Source organism: Hordeum vulgare, chromosome 2H (genome assembly GCF_904849725.1).
Source record: "Hordeum vulgare subsp. vulgare chromosome 2H, MorexV3_pseudomolecules_assembly, whole genome shotgun sequence".
Classification (NCBI taxonomy): Eukaryota; Viridiplantae; Streptophyta; class Magnoliopsida; order Poales; family Poaceae; genus Hordeum; species Hordeum vulgare.
Window position 1 is genome coordinate 560,703,623 of NC_058519.1, and position 23,863 is coordinate 560,727,485.

General features: G+C 40.2%; 1 protein-coding gene across 1 annotated transcript; it reads right to left on the bottom strand.

Annotated features, from left to right (window-relative positions):
- Nucleotides 1-12,712: 12,712 nt before the first annotated feature.
- LOC123427255 lies at nt 12,713-15,752 on the bottom strand. The gene is made up of 3 exons (XM_045111256.1): nt 15,391-15,752; nt 13,657-13,717; nt 12,713-13,015 (listed from the first exon to the last, which is right to left on the bottom strand). Exons 1-3 carry the CDS (start codon nt 15,473-15,475, stop codon nt 12,964-12,966), a joined length of 198 nt encoding a protein of 65 aa, XP_044967191.1. The 5' UTR covers nt 15,476-15,752; the 3' UTR covers nt 12,713-12,963.
- Nucleotides 15,753-23,863: the final 8,111 nt, after the last annotated feature.

Consider the following 23,863-nt stretch of genomic DNA (forward strand, 5'->3'; position numbering starts at 1 on the left):
GAAGGGATCACACCGTTACCCCCACTTTCTGCCCGAACTCCAGCGGTACTACCGCTGGCTGTAGCGGTACTACTGTTGGCACTCCAGCGGTACTACCGCCAGCTAGCGGTACTATCGCTGGCTGCAGCGGTACTGCCGCAGGCACTCCAGCGGTACTACCGCTGGCCCCAGTGGTACTACCGCTGGGCCCCTGGTAGTGCAACGACACTACCACCGCCAAGAAAGTCTTCGCAAAAAGGTCCGTCCACGAACAACCGCTAGGCAGGCGGTACTAAGCTCCTGGAGCGGTACTACCACTGACCAGGGGCGGTACTACCGCCAGCCAGCGGTACTACCGCCAACTCTAGCGGTACTACCGCTAGGTCCAACGGTACTACCGGTAGGTCCAACGGTACTACCGCTCGCCACTGAAACAGCCATAACTTTCGCATACGAGCTCCGAATCGAGCAAACCCAAGCTTGTTGGATTCAGGACGACAAGGGCTATCCAAACAGCGAATGGAAATCTTAAGACCATGCGGTTATGAATATGCCAAAGATATAGAGATGAGAGTCCTCTATGAATGAAGAACCGGCAAAAACTCCAACATCGAAAACATCATAGTAGATGCATATGGACTCCGTTTTCGATGAACTCGAGCTTGTCACGAAGATGACCATAAGCTCTAAAACTCACAAAGAGAAACACCAAACAAGAACCAAGAAGTATGATGCAAGGATGCAAATGGTTTGAGCTCTCAACGAATGATACGATCAAGCTACTCACTTAAGAGCCCCCTTGATAGTACAACAATCTATCCTAAACAGAAAACCTATCAAGGGCAAACCTATACCTTGCACCTCGTCCTCTTGAGCTAGATGATGGACCACCTTTCTTGATTGTGTTGGCTTGATGAATACTAGTTGATTGCTCCCCCATACTCACTATGGGTGAGCCACTCTTCAACATATCTTCACAAGTCCATTGCCACCACAATGGACAGCAAGCTTCAAGCATGATATCTTCGTGCTGATCCACTTGAACTTGCACATCGCAATCTTGATGACGATCACAGCTTGACGTCATACTTCATGGGTTGTATGAGATCTTCCCTTTGACGCAAGCCCATGGAAACACACCATACTATGGGATCACTTGATCCCTCTCGGTACATCTTGTACGCTTTGTGTGTTGATCATCTTGATTTGCCCATGGGTTGTATGAGATCTTCCCTTTGATGCAAGCCCATGGAAACACACCTAACCCCCACATAGAACTCTCACGAAGACCATGGGTTAGTACACAAACACGTAATGGACAATGCTTAGCATACCATGGGATCACTTGATCCCTCTCGGTACATCTTGTACGCTTTGTGTGTTGATCATCTTGATTTACTCTTTGTCTGATATCTTGATCAACCATGTGTCTCTATGACCATTCTTTGGATAATACCTTGAATACCATCTTGGTCATCATATAAACTCCTTGAACCCAACAGATGGACTTCAAGAAGTGCCTATGGACAAATCCTATAAATGTAACTTAAGGCAACCATTAGTCCATAGGAATTGTCATCAATTACCAAAACCACATATGGAGATATATGCTCTAACACTAGGGACCCTAGCATCCACCCCAATCTTCTAGCGATTAACTGTCGCACGACCATGATCGATACTCTATGTGAAAAAAACTCCACATTAATGCACACTCGTAAACTCCTTGAGACAAAAAAAAACTTGACGACCAAGACGCTTATTTCAGTCACATGACCACTAGTCGCCGCCATATTTATTTCCTCTTCTATTTCTCCTATGTGTGTTTGTGTGAACTTTATTTCAAATCCCATTCCAGACCAGCATAAACAAAACTATTCATGTTTCAACATCACATAATTGAAAAACATTGCATATTCATAATTTTAAAATTTAAAATTCAAATCCAAACATAACATGAGGTCCAATGCATAGTAAACATTATCCAATACCATAATCAACCAAAATATCATTTGCATAGCTCCAACATGAAGTGTGTGCCACTTCCTCCTCCCAAGTGTCATAGCTCCAAAAGAGCATCACATACCGTCATGGCTGATACCACTTCCTCCTCCCAAGTGGGTGCCACTCCATTCCACCCTATATGCCAAGATCTTTGGCCGTCTCATCTCCTGAAAGGTCTCTTATTTTTATCCATCCCTCTTGGATCCATCGTCATGATACGATAATCCTTGATCACCATCTCTTGCCTCAACTAGTTCTCCTTGACCAAAAGTCTACGCGCGCCCCTCAAAAGTCGTTTTTGCGCTTCTCCGTCTACAACCTTCTCTCATTCTCTTTTATATGTTGCCATGTTGACTACTTCTCTGCCAAGGGTACCTTTGCTTGCATAGCTTAAGATGGCATCTCGTTCCTTGTAATGATGAACTCATCAAGCTTCTCTCTCATTGTTGCAACCTTTCCATCTCTCTTGGTCATCTCCTTCGCCCTCTTCCTCCCGCCAGGCTGCCCCTTGCTTGACCTCCGTAGTGGGACTCCTAGGATTTCTCATCCTTCTCCTCACATCCTCCTTATCATCATCATATTCAAACTTCAGAAAGGATGAGATACTTCAGCCACTCCCTTTGTGGAGCCTTGTCATTCCTTGTTATCTACATCTTATTGGTGTGGAGTAATGACCAACAAGGGTGCAAGGGAAATATTTTGCCTTTTGTCTTGTGGGTTTGCTTGCACCTCTCTTGAGCAAACTTGTCCTACGCCATTCATTTATAAGATGGTTTTATCAGCAAATATATCGCAAAATGCTAAAACTTCTAGTGGATAAATATGATAAGAGCACTCACATAGTCATCAATGGTGGTAGCAGCCCTTCTCTTGATGCATATGACCCTCCCACTGGTTGTAAATCTCAAAGATCGAACTCCATACAACATGAGTTCAAGGTCAGAAGTGAAACCAGGTACGGGCTTCAGGGTGGCCGCCATGCTAACTACATCGAGTGCGGGAAGGGGAAGGGGGCAAAGGCGACGACACATGTAGGATCTGAAAATTTCATGGCTTCAAAAGGTGCTACATTATAGTGCATTCTATGTTCCCTCCAACTTCCTCTAAATATAAAGTCGAGGCAGTTTGTTTTTATTTGTATTTAAGAAAAAAATAGGGATAAAAGGGCTTTAGGGAATCTGCTAAAGTGGTATTTTTTATTGATTTTAGTAGTTTAGTTTAGAGGGTGAGGGTTGAGTGAATCTGCTACGGCTGCTCTAAGTTTATGTTTGCATGGTCAATTGGTTTCCTTCCCGCCCTGAGAATGTTCACTAGCTTCCCACAATGTGTTAAATGGCATGTGAGCGTGCGGTTATATGAAAGTAAATGGTTATATATGTTAGACAACTTGTAAGGAGTTTGGTTTTGTCCAACACTTTCACCCCTATGAAGGTTGGCGGCGTCAGTTTGAATAACAAATAGATTTCTCAAGGCAACCGTATTTTAATGGTCTATGGATATGGGAAGATTTTGGCACTTTGTAGCAACTGCACTATATTTTGTTGAGGTTTGGGATGGACATTCATCTAGCTTCATGTATATGGTGGTGGGCTCGGTTTTTTAGCCGAGTGCAGTGTTTTAGAGGATGTGCTCAAGTGAGCATGTTAAAAAGGTTAAATACAACTTAAATATATAAAAAACATTTTAAAAAATTCTTCAAATACATATACATGTTCTCTAAGTATTATGCAAAATTTCATTTGATAATACGATTACTTGCATGCTACATAAAAAAGACAAAAATCTGGCCCAAATGCAACAGCAAAGCCCATTTAAATACATGTATTTGCCTTTTTCTGTGTACACCACAGTCGATCGTTAGTCGGCAATGTCTTTAAAAACCATGGTCACAATCTTCAAAAACTATGAGGCTATTTTGAGTTGGTTTGTTGCGTAGGGTGGTCAGAATATGTTTTTTTTTCGCGTTGACTGCTCACGTCCTTACTATTGTTTCTTAACACAGATCATTTCTGAAATGATGCTTATTCTAAGAAAAAAAACATTTTCTTAAGTTTATGCAGTTGTATAATTCCTTGGAAAACCTACACGTCATGTACCAAGAAAATCGACTATACAATATCTCTTTTCTGACTAGTGATGATGATCCACATGATGAGATTTCAGTTAGCACGAGTCGTATTGTAATGTAGCTTGAAAATTGACTCTACAAAGCATTAAGTTTAATCTACCGGATCCTAACACAAATGAACGCCTTGCAGATTGGAATAGGCCAACGTCCGAGTCATCATACCAGATAATTTAGCTTGTAACCATAAGCGATCTGAGACTGCCCACCTGCGTGTTAAGAATATATTAAGTTAATTCTTAGATAGGTTACTTAGTCCTCAAGCAACCATGCACTTCCTTAACTTTCAAGAAAACTATGTAATAACTTGGTCCTTAAGTAACTTCAAGTTTACTTGACTCCCAAGCAACATGTGTACTTCCGCCCGGGTATAAATACCCCATTGCTATCATCAATAAAGACTAATGAATCATTTTTCATTCATCTCTCTCGTTCTTTACTTTTTACTTCAAACACGTTATCATGCACTTTGCTCTCCATTAGAGATATAGACTAAAAGAGAGAAGACCATATGCGAATTATCTCTTGCAACGGAGGTAGCGACGCCAGACTTCCACACCCGACGACAGCGCAACAGCGGCCCACAGCTTCGATCTTCGTCGCACCGCATCGTCCTCGGCACGAACCACCGCGGCAATGCAGCCTTCAGCGCGGCGCACTCGCCCTCGTGATAACCGAGGCAGACAAGACAACCAGGCGTGGCCCTCTAGGCCTCTACCATGTCCCGATTCACAATCGGCATGCAGCCTGCTCCTGGCCATCGGCCTCCTCTAGCACACCATCCATGGAAAAGACGAGCATGCATTGATGCATGCATTCAAGAAATCCATCGGGAGAAAGCCAACTTGACTGTCTATTTATAATTAGCATCACTGATTCATTGACCGATTGTGTTTTTTCCTGAATCAGCAAGCATTTCGAATAAAATAAAATAAAACAGTGATGTGCAATCCCATCAGCGGTAACAACTTCAACCATGGCAAGAAGAAGAACGCGACTCTTAGGATCGAAGCGACTTTTACGTTTTTGTACAACATCGCTCCTGTGTGCGGCACACAACGCGGTTTCTTCAGGCATGCGGCGCAGCGATGTCCGCGTCCAACACCAGCAACAAACAACCGACACGCGACGACGGGCTTATAAGCCATGGTGCGCCTATCTCCCAGTACAAGCGCAATGACGCCTTCAGGCATGTGGCGTGGCAGTTTTCTCCAGCCAACGACTGATGCGTAGCAGCCCTGACTCATCGGCGACGACGACGATTACTCGATATCTCCATGCATTTTATAAATTTCATTCATATGCATTGCCTGAGTAATACTATTGCAACATAATGTTTTCTTACATTCGAGATTCCATTCCATCAGATTTTAAGACATCATCATGTCTTTACTGCAAATATTCCCTATGACATGTGATTTGAGGGCAACAACTATAATTCTGCAATAAAAATTATATCTCTTGCAAAACTTAACGTAATTCAAACAAGAGTTACAGAGTGTCATACTCAATATGACTACACCACATTTTATTTGTGAATCATAAGATATTGGTGGCATCTACTGCATCATTTGCAGATTATCCACCTCTACTGTGAGGTCTATATTTTGTCATTTTTACAAAATGACTACCTTCAAGATGCTCTTCCAAATATTAATATTAGACGAGACTACCTCAAGATATCATAAGGTAATACTGGCATCTACTGCAAAAATTTGCAGACTATCCACTATTACTGCAAGGTCTACATCATGTCATTCTGACACATGACTACCTTTAAAGTGATTTTCTTAAAAATAGCATAACATAAGGTAATAGAATTATGAACATCTACTGACAAAAGTCAGACTATGTTTTCTATTATTGCGAGATCTACACCATATTGGTGATTATCTTCAAAGTGTTATTCTATATTAATTGAGGTTTACACATATAAGGCATCAGCCAAACAAGAACTTGCTCCTCTAAAGCATTTATTGTTGTTGTGTACTAAAATATTTTACTCTCATAGTAAATATTGTTCTTGCACACTTTGCTTCAATATGTAATAGGAAACTACAGAAATATTTGCATATACGTATGATTACCTTCTATTACATTGAAAAAATAGATGACAGTGGAGCCTACGTCACTATTTCTAATTATAGTGTCAGCCATCCATCAAGATGGATCTCATAATTTATGGCAATGATTAAGTGTCTCAACATGTCGCAAGTTCCACATGACATCATGGTTATAATTTCATAGTGACTAACCAGTGTTAAGCATGCAAGTCTATACGTTTTGGCAGTGAATCTAAAGTCACACACTTCCTCAAGAACTCCAAAATATTAGCAATAATTTAATCACATGTGTTATATTAAAGGATACAGCCAGGTTCACCAAGGATCACTTTGGCCATGATTGTTCTCAAACAAATCATTTATTCATAGATGTCACTTACTCCCAGAAGTAAATTAAATAAATGCATTAGCATTTTCAAGTAACACATGCTTGACATTTCCAAATACAGTAAGTACATTTTAGGTGAGATTATTTATTGTAAGATGATTTACGACATCAGTCATTGTATCCACCCGTGGTATTATTGCCACTATAACTCCACCTTCGGAATATGTGTCATGGCTATTCTCTTAATAGCTAAGTTTATTCATATGTATTTCATGTGTCACCGAGTTCACTTAGTTCTCAAACTAAGTACATAATGGACGAATATTTATTCACCTTGAATATTTCTCTTAAGAGAAACATGCTGCCATGAGCACATTTGGAATGATCATCCAATAATTTTTCAGGGCCTCAAGTCTATTTCAACTTACAATTTTGGTAGTTATAAAATCAACTTTAAGTTGAGATTTTATGATCAGATATTTTTCGTATTTGAATCCGATTGAAAAGCCCATAATACACTTTTACATCCTCTTATGATGGTATTACCATTTTCATGGTAAAGAAACATATTATTTCTTAAAATCATCATATTCACCCAAAGGGTGCTTCAAATATTTGCTAGCATTGAAAATACTATGCAAGTCAGTGGTTACAAAATAGAACCATGAGGAATTCAAAGTAAGGTGGAGGCTAAAGACAACCAATGACATAATTACCTTTTAATTGGTAATCGATCATTTTCAAATGATCACAAAGACAACTCTCAAGTTTGTCAAATGTGTGGTTACATAAATATCATACATATGATTACCAAACCGTCAAACATATGGTCAAACCATACCATAAATTTATTAAAAAAGGCAAAGAAGTAGTTGGGATAAATTTGAAAAACTGGAAACTATTCTGGTAATGATTGTTCTCAAATCTTCCTCACAAGGAGAACCAAAAATCTAGTGCAAGAAAAGGTTGGTCAATTCCTTTGCACCCAAGATATGTTTGCATATATAAAAAAAATCACTAATATTGGAGACCTCATGTAATCTCGTGATTATTTTCAAAATATTGTTTGCCTATACTTGTACTACTACATGTAGTGCAATGTCCAATATCCTTTTTCTTGGACATTATATTTGATAAATTGTGAATGTATGAATCAATTCATACTCAATTTTTTTGTGTACAAAATAATTTTCTAAATCTTACAAAATATTTGGATTTAAGCCTTACAATCCTAGTTTGGGGTTGATTAGAAAAATTATTGGCAATTCTATTGGTCATAACGTTTTAAGTTATAATATTTCCCAAATCAACAGATTTTATGTGCACTACATGTGCGATAGGGAAAATAAGTTTTAAGGCTCTCACCTTAAAAATTCAAATGAGCCACTCATTCTTCCTTGAACACATTCAGAAGATATGTGGATTACTCAACCATTATGTGGTATTATATATATATATTTCATGGTACTCATGGAAACATTTATAAAATGATTTCCAGTGTGTCTCTTGTCACACAAAACCATGAATGATATAACTAAATTAGTTGCTTAAATTCTCAAAGTAAGAGCAATTTATCCTAAACAAGGGATAAATCCATTCGAATGGACAACTTCGTTGAACTCATTTTAGAAGCAATGTCTGATTATACATAATACTTTATGTGCATACCCAGAATGGTTTAGTTAAATATCTTATCAAAGGTAGTAAAATTAATAACATGATCAAACTTATAGAATTGCAATTTACTAGCCTCTTGCTAGAAAAATACGGCATTACACACCGTAAATATGATATAAATCATACCAACTGCATAGCATACTACTTTCCCCTTGTAGTAATTACGTGGAAATCAACAAAGTATTTCCTATCTGTGATAATTTGGTTACATACCAATATCACCACTCCAGCATACATCAATGGGCTCTCACAGAAAATTAGGGATCTATGTGAGGAATAAAAAAATTATCCGTCAATCAAAATTATTCACAGCCCGTATGTTGATTGCATCAGCAATAAGGACATTTCTGGCATTAGGGGGAGATTAGTACCACAAAGAATGCCGAGAAATAAATTAGACATGTTATTGGCATTCAGTCCTTATATCCACGTACTTAAAGAATCTGAACAAGAAGTTTAGAATCACATATTTGCAACTCATTGCAAATCTGCCACCTACATTTACTGATGACAAAGGTGTCACTCAAATTTATATTCCTGTAGTAAAGTGTCAGAAAGAGTGGAGGTACCTGATAAACCACTCTTCTCCCCAAATGAGAGAAAGAGGGGGAGAAATCTGACCACATGAGATATAATCTTGCATATGCTTCCGCGAAAACAGAGAAAATCAAATCATTAACCAGTAAATGTAATTCAACATCAAGTTGAAAGACACCTCACTAGATGGTCATCATCCAAAGCCCGACATAAATGTGCACAATTGTTTTGGTGTCGGGACATCGAAACGCCTTGACTCCATTGTTGTAGGAAATCACAAGGAGTTAAAAGGAATAAATACATTTCCACAAATTTCATCGATTCCTCTAGAATCATATAACATAAGTCTACATTTGTCGACATATATTTCTTCTAAAGATTGCTAAAACCTTTTGGGCCCTGAACCAAAATCCATGGTAGAGTGCCTCTTGTACTCATATTGGTTCACATAAAAGGAAGCAAGCAATGAAGAATAACACTCGCTCATCAAAGAGTGGTATTTACCACAGTAATACCTACTCTTCATAAGTATCTTCCATATGGAATACTTAAAACTTCTCATTCATAGACAAAGTCAATGAGGTGGTAAAAAAGCGAGGCTTGTAGCAAAAGGGTTCACGCAGAGACCCGACATCAAATTATGATGTAACATACCCTCTTGGTATGAGTGGAATTAAGTTTCGATAATAAATATCATTGGCAGTACAAATAGTATTATCCATGCAGTTAATGGATGCAGTGACTACATACTCATATGGGTCACTCGTTTCGGAAATTTATAACGAAGTCCCTGAAGGGCTTACAATTCTGAATCCAAAATAAATCGCAACATATTTGTGTAAAAATTTAGAAGTCACTCTATGGCTTGAAATAGTCGGAAATCATATGGTACTACCGACTAAATGAGTTCCTTCTTCAAAGGATTACTCAAAGGATGATCATTTTTATGTGTTAATAAAGGAATCCCAAAATTTGATTTCCTTACATCACCTCAGTGTATATCGATGATTTCATCATCAATGTCTCTACAAGACATAAACATACACAAAATCATCTTAAGACGGAAAATTTGGATTCAACTAAATTTAGCTTAAGCTTACAACTTGAGCATTCTCTCAAGAATACATATCAGTCTACATATATCCATAACATATAGGAGAAGTTCAGTGTGGATATACCATAACAACAAAAGACATGTATGGTCATACTACCTTTGATAAGGTACATACCTAGGGTTGATAATGAAGTGACATAAAGACATGAAGTTCTATATCTCACTAATGTCAAAGCACTCATATGATTGCAAACTATGTTAGGCCTGACACCATATTTGCTATGTTTGTTCAGAGTGCAACCCCCAACAAAAGTTACATGGTTGATATATGGAATATCATCTTATATCTTAAGCTCACAATAAATATTGGACAATTCCATCAGGAAATACAAGATATGACCATGATGTGATATAATGATATTGGCTCTTTATTTGATCCCAATGACGTCATATCAATGACTGAATTTGCTGGAATAGCCTCCGTATGGAAGTCATCTAAATGGACTTTAATGGTTATTCTCACTTATCATTCTGACATAATTGCTTTATCTAAAAGCATTGCAAAATATGCATGGCTTGGCAGAATGATTAACCACACTCAAAATCATGTGGCTGAGATTCATCAGAATCACATAACTTGATTTATCAAGATACTTCCACTTGTGTTACTCAATACCAACAGGTTATATGAAGAGCAATATCATAAATCACATTGCTCGAAAACTATTTATCCTCATGGATTATAGAAAAGTGAGGAAATAATTTGCAAACAAAATCATGTGAAAATCTAACAGATTATACACAATCTTATGTTCATGTCAATGAAATTGGTATAAGACATCCTCCATATTTGCAAAGTTCAGGGGGGTAATCTCCCAAACTATAACCTATTAACAATCATCAGATTGCATATATTGTACTCTTTTTCACCTTGATGAGTTTTTCCCTAATGGTTTCTCATAAAAGGTTTTTAACGAGACAATGTAAACACAAGTGTTTGTGTATGCCATATCATTTTCTCCTTATATTTTTCCCACTGGGTTTTAAAGGAGTTTTCAATGGCATGTCACATGCACTCTTTTCCCTTATGAGTTTTCTCCCGTAGTTTCTCATAATGGTTTTTAATGATGCAGTGTCTTATCAAAGATCATATGTCATACTTTCTATTTTCCCTACTCGGGTTTTTAAAGGAAGTACTCAAGACATATTAATTGTTCTCTAAACTCACCAATGAGTTTTCTCCTTCTTCAAAGGTTTTTCTCCTATGAGTTATCAAGAGACAATAATCATTATATGTTGCATTATTTTCTCCTTATTATTTTTCCCACTGGGTTTAAGGGAGTTTTAGCAACATATCTGCACAATTCTTCTCATATTTTTCCCACAGGGTTTTTGAAGGAGACTTTCAAGAATATTCAAAGAATTTATCAAGATGATGCATATACTCAAGAAGAGGCGTTGTACAAGGGGGTGTTAAGAATAGATTAAGTAGATAGGTTACTTAGTCCTCAAGCAACCATGCACTTCCTTGACTCTCAAAGAAACTATGTACTTCCTCCGTTTCTAAATATAAGTCTTTGTAGAGATTTCACTAATGGACTACATACGGATGTACATAGACATATTTTAGAGTATAGATTCAATCATTTTGCTCCGTATGTAGACCCTTAGTGAAATCGCTTAAAAGACTTATATTTAGAAACGGAGGGAGTAATAACTTGGCCCTTAAGTAACTTCAAGTTTACTTGACTCCCAAGCAATATGTGTACTTCCGTCCGGGTATAAATACCCCATTGCTATCATCAATAAAGACTAATGAATCATCTTTCATTCATCTCTCTCGTTCTTTACTTTTTACTTCAAACACTGCGCAGCCGGCTAGTGCGAAGGAAGAGCAAACTCATTTTCCTGCTTTACAGATTACAGGGGAGACATCCAGGCTGAACCATCGGCACTCGTTGCAAGATAGAGAACATGGTAGAACATCCAAGACAAAAGTAAGGAAGAAATTACAGTACTGCTGGAAGCAAAGCAGGGGAAGAAGCCGGCACATATGTGCTCTTATACTGACCAAGATTTCCACACACGCCGCTGCTACTTTGGCGGTGCCGGTGGCGCGAACTGCTGCGGCGCCGCCGCCTCGGCCCGGCCTCGGTTCCGGCCGAGCATGTAGCACCCCAGCGCCAGGACGAGCAGCAGGAGGATCGCCGGGATCGATATCACGAGATAGAACATGGCTGAACTGAGCGAGCCAAGGGGAGCTCTGCAGCACGCAACGAAGGAACAGTCACGCGCACGGCGTGCTCCAAAACGATAAGCGCTCACAACCTGGGGACTTCCGGAGGCTCAGGCCAGCACTTCAAGCGGTGCCCCGACAGGTGGAATCGTCAGCTTGAGCGGCTAAGGTTGACGCTCCAGAACAAACTGACGTATAAGCCTGGACTAGCTTGCTGTGTGTTCCTCTGATCGTCATCGTCCATATGAAGGATCCCCGTGGAGAAGGAAAACGACGTTGAAACCACCGGCTTGAGGTTGATCGATTGGACGTCTAACCAAAACGGGTCGTCGTTTTTGACTTCAGACATCTTTGATTCAGAAAGATTATGAATCGAACAATTATCATTTGTTCATTGCGATCGATACATCAGTCAGCAAACATCAGATCTCTCACAGTTTGTCCACAGACGACAACAAAGGCAAAGGTACCAGTATTAAATCACACAAAACTACAGTTAGCAATGAAAATGTCTTAGAGAGAAATTACTTAAAGTCCACAACACATAAGGTAAAAAAAAAAACCTCATATCCATACCAATTGACGCTGATTTAGTCTGATGGAGTAGCTACATTCCCAAATACAGAGGGAGACATATGGACAATGTATAGCTAAGTTCATGACCCCACTGAGAAAAATGAAAAAAAAACGACTAAAAGTTGGACTCCAATTTGAGGTTTAAGATGTGCAAATATCGACGGGGCTAGATTTACAGAAGTTCCGGGCAGTCAACTGAGAATCAGCGACATCAATATATTACAATAACCATGGACAATGCAGACATACAGTACAAAAAACGGCTGCAAACACAACAACACATAAACCGTTCCTTTCTAGTTTCTCAGTCTGAGACTAATCAAAACATAGATTACAGGGGGGATCCCATAAAGCCATCAACATATGTGCTTTTGCCTTTGAAGATTAACTACCTTGTAGAAGATAGTTCGCACCATGTAGGATGGTCTCCAGATTACTACAACACACAGAGTAGCCAAGTCAGCTAACATTAAAACGAACCAGATATTTTAGAAATGTTGCAGCATTTTCAGAATGGGGACACACCAACATGATCAATGGAAGTTTGTAACTTTGTATACTTGAATTCGCTGGCTTAACTACTCACATGTTTACAAATTCATATGTCCGCAGAAGACATAACATAAAAGACCTCTTTTTTCTTAACACTGAGACTGTAGGAGAGGCTCCTACAGTCATATAAACATATAAAGGATCTTATGCTTGAATAGCCCCTTGAGACCACGTACAATGCAAGGTGTGCTTAAGCGATGTGCTTGTAAAAATAAACCGGCTTTTTCTTAAGCACCGGTGCTTTCTTTTATGGCAGAGGTGCCTAAGTAAGTGTCTGCGCTATACAAATAACCATCGATGCTTAAGAAAAGAAACAGTTCATTTTCACAAGCACCTCTCTAAACACCTTGCATTGTACATGGCCTGAGTTTCTTGCAACAACTGATCCGAAGGAGAATGCTAGTAAGTTGTAAGTAGTAGATGATGTTTATACGGGAATAAAAACACGACACTTGGAAAAACCTTCAGCACATGCTTAAATGTGAAATGATGTAAGCAGATCAAGGCTAAAAGGAATATATATACCTTTGAAAGAACCCAGTGAGATACCGTAGAATGTACCAGAGAAGGCAAAGCATCAACGTATCTGTAACAGTTAAGTGATAACATATTTTGAACTTTCCTGAATGATTTGCTGAGATCCATCAGTAATTGGAAACAATTCAAGTGTTGAAAACTTCAAATACAATAGAAAAAGTCCAGATCTTTTCAACTTTTTTATGCAGTCAGAAAACCTTCCCAATTTCCACAAAGTTGATGACAGAACAAAAGGAAGAAAAATAAATGCCCCTCACGACTAACAACATTCAACAGTTCCAGTATACCCACAGTACACAATTATATAGGAAAGGGAGTGGATACACTTGACACGTCATAATATCTTTGCATGAGTAAAGCACATGGTGGAGCTGAAGTTGCCAAGATGGCAACATACAGCATGCACAATGGTTCGTCTGTGGGCAAAAGGCGGGCGCATTGGGCATTGCTGCGGTACATCCAATGATGCCTAGCTCTTAGTGGCTTGGTGTTGTTTGTAGTGTGACACTTCTATAGCTGTACATAACCTTCTTTTCTATCAATGCAGTGAGACACAAAGCCATTTTCATTTTCTTGAAAGGGAAAAACCATTGGCATGCAGAGAACTTGAAACTGGAAGTTTGAAAGAGGGGATAACGAATTATTGCAAGAGGGAAGAGTTGCAGGAAGAGTGAAGAGAGTAAAAAAAAGTACAACATTATCTGTTGCCAGATAACTAGGGTTGGATATAGTTCAATAGTTTTGAGGATGTTGAAAGAAAATCACAGTAAGATGAAGGTGGAGTTATCTGGATTCATGGAGACAAGAGTAATTTGTATAGAAATTTGGACAGAAGGGTATGAGGAATGCTTTCCTAGCTGGTGTAAAAGATACGCTGAGCTTATACTGCTCGCTGCTATTTTAAGTTGTTCGTATTGTTACCTTTGCTAGAAAACCAAACTATACTAAAGGTCAATTTAATAACAATGGGAGATGACGGTTTAGACATGGTATGCATTTTGCGCTGCAGCCAAATAACTTTAGCATGTTCTGGCAATGGCTTGCCGCGTCATAGTTGAGAAGATTATTTGGCTTTGTATCATCCCATTCTCTATAATGATTCACTCGTGATATATCTATTTATTGATATTCACATGATCATGAGTGTATAAGTTTTTTTTCATAGTTCTGCAAGGCGCAAGATCTAATTGGTTCGAAGAAGCAGATTGACAGATTTACAGTAAGTGTTAAGGCATGTGGCCTGCAAGCATAGTCCTGCACTGCCACTTGGTAGTAGTCAATTATACAGGTTGGAGGGTCTGCTGTGCTTGGTAGTAGTCTGGACAGTATGGCCAGGGCAGGATCAAACCGGCTCTACACAACTAACAACTAAACAAAAACCCTTGCATAATCTAATTAGATTCCACAACTTCCGAATTATGTTCTACAGTAGATTACAGCAATTCAATCAATAAACTCAAAAGAGAACCAAACACCAAAGATTGTTTCACCACAATATAAATTACAAATCATCCTAGTCAAGACGGGAAATATAACTACTACTTTAACACAGAAGGCATGCGATTCAAAGCCAGAAAGACCCCTAAATCCCATAAGCTACAGAACTCACCACCCGCTGCAGGGTTTTCGTCAGATTCAGAAATCAACTGAAAAGATAACGCAAAAGGCGAATTCTCTAACAGTTCAGTAAAGCAAAGCATGGAGCGAGGGGTGGAAGGATACTGAAGAGGTAGCGCTCCCACCAATCGAGCATGTAGAGGCCGATGTTGACATTGTAGAGGTGGATCTTGCGCCCGACCCAGTTCATCCTCCCCGAAGAGAGACCCGACGCGGGCAGATCCCTCGCTCAGATCCGGAAACAAGCGGCGAGGTGTTGGATTATCTGACGAGAGGAAGAAGGGCGTGGTGCCTTGCGGGATCGGCGCGGATCTTTCAGAGGATCTCCGCTTGGTCGATGGCGTCGGCTTTGTTCGGAAGCTGTATTCAGATCTGAACTTCACATGTGTACTACTAGTCGGAGTACGAAATTTCTTCCCGTGGACAGCTAGGTTCTGTTTTTTGCCACCCCACTCTAATGAGAAGGGAAACGAGTCGTTCCTGCCGGCTGATAGACGCGTAGCGTCAGCCGCCTTGCGCGTGCGACTTTTTCTTAAGATCCATAGCAAAAGGGTCTTGCAACGGGAAAAATAATAATTATAATCTTAAAGGATGCTGATCATATTACGTTCTTAAAATTTTAGGACATTTCTTGAAATGCATGAACATTTTTTGAATTAGCAAACATTTTTTTTCAATTACACTCAAAAAATAATACATAAACTTTTTTCTCAAAATCATGGACTTTTATTGTTTTCACCAACATTGTTCTCAAAATTATGAACATTTTTCTGAATATGGAAATACTTTTACAAATATCCCGAGCATTTTTTGAATTCACAAACATTTTATGTTTTCTTCAAAATTCTATTTCAAAATTCTCAGTTTTATAAGTTGCAAAAGTTTTTCAAAAGTCGATATTATTTAAATTTAAAAAAATGGAACAGAAAATGAAAATAAAAAATTAGACTAAAAGCATAGGCACAAACTGTTTTTAAGATTTTTCACGGACTTTTGTTTAAAATTATGAATTTTTTCATTTTACAGACATTTTCTAAAAATTTAAACATTTTTTTGTATATGCAAACATTTTTCAAAACTCCTAAGTAGTTTTTGAATTCTCAAAAAATTTATGTTTTTTTAATTTTTTATTTCAAAATTCTCAGTTTCTTAAATTTAAGAAAAGTTATTTGAAGTTCTAAATTATTTAAAGTTGAAAAATTTGGACTGAAAAGTAAAATAAAAAAACTAAACTAAAAGAACAGGCCTAAATAGGTGTGTTGCATCTTTTTTCAATGCCTAGAGCGTAATATAGGAGGTGCCTACATGGACCGGCCCAGTCCGAAGATTTTCCTGTTTGAAACATTTTCTATGACTTATAAGTGGCAATTATGGGTAATTTTCATCAACTTTAGTGTAAACACTATGACAACTACAATATAAACATTATGATAAATTTTTTTAAAAAAATCATCAAAACATATCAACATGGAATCTAGTTTTTTGAAGATTTCGTCGAGACAGATTTAATGGTAAAATTGAATTTTTTAATTAGGAGATAAAACATTTTTAAACAAAAACCAGAAAGATTCCTGTTGATGACATCTGTTTTAACGTGGCAAAATGAATGATAATGGAGGCGTGTGGGCGAAGTACAAACTACCACACTTGTGGTCGTTATCTTTTTTTCTAATATATTCATTTCCCCAAATACTAAAAAGTGCAATTGCACTATTTGGTTGGAACGAGTGTGTAACAAGTCATTTCACTTTATTCCATTTTGTTTTGTTTTTAAAATATTATAACTTTTGAATCGAGCCTCAGAACGACGATCCGTTTTCACGCTATGTTTCTTACGACGAGCTCTTCAAACTAGATCACATATGGATAGGTTTCGACAAAGTTTTTTTGAGCAACCGTGGGTGATATTTAAGCAACTTTAGTGCTAAAAGACTACTTCTTATTAGTATGCGTAGTACAGTCGCTTATCAACAAAAATTCCTTCAAAATTATCTATCATGATTAGAAGGTTAAATAACTTCATCCTTTAGCAGACACATGGCAAATGTGATCAGCTATTTTCAAACTGAAATGGTTAAATTATGCGTTGGATGTGCATGCTCTGCTCCGTATGCGTTGGATGTCCATTAATTCTTGTATGAAAAAAATTCAAATACCTATAACTATCAAACTGTGTGTCAAAAATATGATATGTTTTCACCGTTGGGTTCCTCGTGACGAACTATTCAAAACGAATCCCATATGAATATGTTTTGAAGAATTTTTTCAAAAGCAACTTCGATGCTATATGAGGAAACTTTAGAGTTAAACAGAAACAACTTTTATGCTAGATGAATTGCATCGTGTGCATACACATGAGTTGCTTGTTGAATGCACTGGAGTTGCGCAAAAAATACACTAAAAGTTGCTAACCTTTTTCTGATACACGAGTGCAATTATGGCAACTATTCACAAATAGTAGGCAACTCAACATTAATGGCACGCAATTGAACATCAAACGTAGACAATTGACCATTAGTAATAGGCAGCTGAGCATCAAAATTGAGGAATTTCATAGTATTTTGTAGCCAACTGAGCTTCAAAATTGAGCAATTTCACAGTATTTGTAGGCAACTGAGCATCAATCATAGGCAACTGATCATCATTGTTTAATTTTGTAAAGCTTTTATAGGTGAATCTAGTCAACTGTTAGTCGTGGTAACCAAGTTAGAAGAATTCTTCGCTGATAGTTTGTCATACTAAGGAGAGGAAGGAGTTGCTTACCTATAGAACTAAAGTTGCCTCATCTAGCACATAAAGTTGCTCAAAAAAAAGTTCGTCGAAACCTATCCATATGGGATCTAGTTTTGAAGAGCTCGGCGTAAGAAACACAGCCGTGAAAATGGATCTTCATTTTGACGCTCGGTTCAAAAGTTATGACTTTTTAAAAAATTTGAAACGCTAATAAATACGCGTGGTTGGTTGTCCTCATATGTGCCCGCTACAGCGAGCGGGCGCTCGTGTGCTCGGTAGCCACGTCCTTCAATTTTTGCAAGGTTTTCAAGTTTTTAACAAAACAAAAAAAACAAAATTTTCATGTAATTTTTTGCTCGTAGGACTTGTGTAGACTTTTTTTGACCAACGACTTGTGGAGACTTGTGGAAAGCGTGACAAAAAAAACAAAATCGATACTTTTAAAATGCTACTTTTAAAAGCATTTTGGAACACTAATTTTATTTTTTTATTATGACTTACACAAATGTAATTTCATGATGAAATTTTAGAAGTTCTAAGAAATTTAGTCAATGTTTCTCGTAAAATTATTTCGATTCATTTTTAAAAATCTTTTTTTCATTTTTAACGAAAAAGAGTTCCCCGCTTTGTATTGTATAGCAATCAATACAGATTACAGAGAAAACACTGAGACAAGCATCACATCAAGCTCAAAAGAAAAAAGAAGAAGAAATAATGCCAACACCATCAGCTTGACAAACCCTGGATGAACCGCAACCGCTGTGCCCTCCGGAATCGACCCACCACAATCCAAGGCTTCGATCCTCCGCGTACCAAACAACACCTCCAACAAGGAATACAATGACGCTGCTGCCGGACGTCTCCTAGGGTTTCCCCCTGCACGCGGAGGGGAGTGGGGGATGGAGACCACCGACACCCTCCAGGAAGGAATGGTGGCACTCGCAGGCGTCACCGCATTGGAGCCGGAAGAAACCGACAAGGATTTCTCCCGCACTCCAAACCCCATCGCCCAACTGTACCGGAGCCAACCAGCCAACGCGCCGCCCACCAGCATGCGCCACAACGATCGCGAAGCCACCCATGTCGCCTCACTGAGATCACCACCACGAGGCCAAGAGGGCGAAGAGAGGAGCCCTGGGCGACGGGAGCAGCAACACTGTAGCCGCGCGGAAGGGAACCACCTCCACCGTCGTCGTGTGAGAGGCCCGTGCCTCCGGCACCGCCGCGGTCGCCATCCGTACGCCACAGCAGGTCATACCAGGCCACCCCTGGCCCGGCCAAGCCTGAATAGGGCCAGCTAAGCCCGTCGTCAACGCTATAGCAGGGAGGGCCAGTGCCGCCAGCACCCCACTGCCCATCGCCACTCCCGCATCTCCCGAAAGCCACGTTGTCGACCCGCCTTGCCGTCGGCCCGCCCAGACCCAGATGGGGCCCAAAGGGATCAGATCTGGGCTGAGCGGGCGCCACCGCCCAGCCAATGTCCCACGCCGCACCAGGATACCCCGTCGCCACGCTGGACCGCTGTCGCCTAGGAACACCCCATGGAGCCGCTCCGCCCCGCGTCGGAGAGCAATCGGGAGGGGAATGGCCAGGGGCTGCCGCCGCCAGCGTCGCCCGGGCCAGGCACGACAGCGGGCGCCGGTGCCGACAAGGAGGAGGGAGGCATGAGGGAGAGCTGGAGGAGGAAGGGTCGGGGCGCGGCCGGTCGCCCGCGGGGGCGACACAGTCGCGAGAGCGAGGGTTTTCTTTTCATTTTACTGTTTACCTCGGCTCATTTGAGCTCGGGCTGAGAAGGTTACTTTTCATTTACAAAGAGGAACAACTCATGCCAACATGGATGTTGCAAACATCTTCACCCACACCTACTAGCCCTGATAATTAACCTCTTACAATATTGGTCAAACACCTACCATCGATACTTGTCCCAAACCTCAAAAATAAGATTAACCAGACCAGACAACACCTTAGCATTGCTCTGCTTTCATAGTTCCCAACATATCGAGGTCACAAAAGAGTCAAATCCTCGACGATTCTTCTTACGCATACTAGTTTGAACCACTAACCACTAAGATTGAAGAAGTCACATTGTGAAGGAGCTGCAATGTTGATATTAGTGGCCAAGAAGCATCTCAGCCAAATCCTCCTGTCTTTGGACACTGAGTTAAGATATAATCCACCGAGTATGTTTCCTAAAGACAAGTGTAGCATGGCCATATAGAGTCATGCAAACCATTGCGATGCCTTTTGTTCGAAGCCCATAACATGTACTAGATGGTCACCCACATAAAGATTTTTCATTGCAATGGCGTCCAACACTTCCGGATGCCAGAGACGGCCTCAAATATGGTTCTCCCATGACATATAGCCTTTAGACATATGTTTCACCCCTGTAGTTAAGTTACAGTAACCACACAGTAATGATGCCATGTCATCAAGTTTAACAAGGACAAATTGCTACTTATTCAAAATCGAAGCCAATTTCAAATTAAAAATGAAGTCAAATTATTATTTCTTCTAACATAAAACAAAAATGTTCATAATGTTACAAGTAATCCATAAGTAATTATGATGGTGAAGCAATATTTTTATAAAGTGATTTAATACCCTAATATAATTAAAATAGAGGCCAAACAACAATTTAAATGCCCTTTTAAATTATGAGAAATCCAAGACATTTCAATTACCTCCCAAACTTTTTGTGGCAGTGTACAAAAATGCAGAGCTAATATGGCGCACGTCTTATATTTTATAAAGCTAGCTTGCTTTTAAAACTAAATGCAAAACAATAAATAAAAATAAAGAAAGGCTAAAAAGAAAAAGAAACGGAAAGAACACTGCGCATTGGGCCTTAGTGCATAGTGCCCATGCGGCCCAGCCCACACCCCACTCTTCTCCTTCACCTCCTACAAGAGGCAGAGGAGGGCGTGGCGGCCATCCCAACCAGCATGGTCATCGGTTGCTATCGTGGAGACCATCCGGCCTATACCCGACGCCTACTAGAGCCCCCCTGGAAACCCTAAATCGAGTCCTACCCTCTGGATATCGCACCTCTGAAAGCACATATGCTCCCTTGGTGGTTTTGATAACTCATGATAACATACATGTTGGGGAACATCGCATGGGAAACAAAAAAATTCCTATGCACACGCAATACCTATCCATGGTGATGATCATCTATGAGAAAGGAGAGTGAATCTACATGCCCTTGTAGATCACTAAGCAGAAGCGAATATAACACGGTTGATGTAGTGGAACTTCTTCGCGGTCCAAATTGTAGCCCGTCCCGCGATCTCATCACGATCCGTCCCGCGATCTCATCACGATCCGTCCCGCGATCCCATCATGATCCATCCCGATCTAGTGCCGAATGGACGGCACCTCCGCGTTCAGCACACGTACAACTCGATGACGATCCCCGCCTTAGTGATCCAGCAAGAGGGGCAGAGAGGTAGATGAGTTCTCTCGCAGCGTGACGACTGATACGTCCATTTTGCATCATGTTTTCATGTTGATATTTATCGCTTCTTTGGCTGTTATTTCACTTCATGGTACTATTCTTATGCCTTTTCTCTCTTATTTTGCAAGGTTTACATGAAGAGGGAGAATACCGGCAACTCGAATTCTGGCCTGAAAGTGGAGCAAAGTTGAGATACCTACTGTGCGCAACTCCAAACGACGTGAAAATCAACGGAGATTATTTTCCCAATTTATAAAAAATACTGGGCCGAAGAAGCGCCAAAGGGGCGCCAGGGGGTGGCCACAAGCCTGCACGGCGCGGCCACCCCCCAGGCCGCGCCATGGGGGCTTGTGGGCACCCTGCTAGCCCACTTGCCCCCCTCTTTTGCTATATGGAGGGTTTCGTCCAGGAAAAAAAACCAGAAGGGAGCTTTTTCGTGGTTTCGCCGCCGCCACGAGGCGGAACTTGAGCAGAACCAATCTAGAGCTCCGGCAGAACGATCCTGCGAGGGAAACTTCCCTCCCGGAGGGGGAAATCGCCGCCATCGTCATCACCAACACTCCTCTCATCGGAGGGGACTCGTCACCATCAACATCTTCATCAGCACCATCTCATCTCCAAACCCTAGTTCATCTCTTGTAACCAATCTCCGTCTCGCGACTCCGATTGGTACTTGTAAGGTTGCTAGTAGTGTTGATTACTCTTTGTAGTTGATGCTAGTTGGATTACTTGGTGGAAGAGTTTATGTTCAGATCCTTGATGCTACTCATTACACCTATGATCATGATTGTGATTATGCTTTGTGAGTAGTTACTTTTGTTCTTGAGGACATGGGATAAGTCATGCTAATAATAGTCATGTGAATTTGGTATTCGTTCGGTATTTTGATATGTTGTATGTTATTTTTCCTCTAGTGGTGTTATGTGAACGTCGACTACATAACACTTCACCATTATTTGGGCCTAGAGGAAGGCATTGGGAAGTAGTAAGTAGATGATGGGTTGCTAGAGTGACAGAAGCTTAAACCCTAGTTTATGTGTTACTTCGTAAGGGGCTGATTTGGATCCACTAGTTTAATGCTATGGTTAGACTTTGTCTTAATTCTTCTTTCGTAGTTGCGGATGCTTGCGAGAGGGGTTAATCATAAGTTGGATGCTTGTCCAAGTAAGGGCAGTACCCAAGCGCCGGTCCACCCACATATCAAACTATCAAAGTAACGAACGCGAATCATGTGAACATGATGAAACTAGCATGACAGAAATTCCCGTGTGTCCTCGGGAGCGTTTTTCCTCCTATAAGACTTTATCCAGGATTGTCCCTTCCTACAAAAGGGATTGGGCCACCTTGCTGCACCGTTTCTACTTTTGTTACTTGTTGCTTGCTACGAATCTTCTCAGCACACAATCACTTGTTACCGACAATTTCAGTGCCTACAGATTTTTCCTTGCTGAAAACCACTTGTCAGATCCTTCTGCTCCTCGTTGGGTTCGACACTCTTACTTATCGAAAGGACTACGACTGATCCCCTATACTTGTGGGTCATCAAGACTCTTTTCTGGTGCCGTTGCCGGGGAGTGAAGCGCCTTTGGTAAGTGGAACTTGGTAAGGAAACATTCATATAGTGTGCTGAAATTTATTGTCACTTGTCACTATGGATACTAATCCTTTGAGGGGCTTGTTCGGGGTATCTTCACCTCGAACGGAAGCACAAAGAGTTGCTCCTCAAGTTGCTGCACCTACTGAAAATATTTGCTTTGAATGTCCTTCGGGTATGCTTGAGAAACTCCTGGCTAATCCTTTTACAGGAGATGGAACATCACATCCAGACTTGCATCTAATCTATGTAGATGAAGTTTGTGGTTTATTTAAGCTTGCAGGTGTGCCTGAGGATAAGGTCAAGAAGAAGGTCTTTCCTTTATCTTTGAAGGATAAGGCGTTGACATGGTATAGGCTATGTGATGATACTGGATCATGGGACTACAATCGGTTGAAATTGGAATTTCATCAAAAGTTTTATCCTATGCATTTAGTACATCGTGATCGAAATTATATTTACAATTTTTGGCCTCGTGACAGAGAAAGCATCGCTCAAGCTTGGGGGAGGCTTAAATCAATGCTATATTCATGCCCCAATCATGAGCTCTCGAGAGAAATTATCATTCAGAACTTCTATGCTCGGCTTTCTCATGATGATCGCACCATGCTTGACACTTCTGTACCGGTTCTTTTATGAAGAGAGATATTGACTTCAAGTGGAATTTATTGGAGAGAATTAAACACAACTCTGAAGATTGGGAGCTTGAAGAAGGTAAGGAGTCAGGTATGAATTTCACTTTTGATTGCGTTAAATCCTTTGTTGAGACAAATACTTTTTGTGACTTTAGCGCT

What these genes read in the sequence shown, in the direction of transcription:
- LOC123427255 (XM_045111256.1), bottom strand. Translation starts at nt 15,475, where the DNA reads ATGAACTGGGTCGGGCGCAAGATCCACCTCTACAATGTCAACATCGGC. An exon ending in GTGGGAGCGCTACCTCTTCA is followed by an intron (nt 13,718 to 15,390) that starts GTATCCTTCCAC and finishes TAACTGTTACAG; the next exon opens with ATACGTTGATGCTTTGCCTT. An exon ending in CTCACTGGGTTCTTTCAAAG is followed by an intron (nt 13,016 to 13,656) that starts GTATATATATTC and finishes TGTGTGTTGTAG; the next exon opens with TAATCTGGAGACCATCCTAC.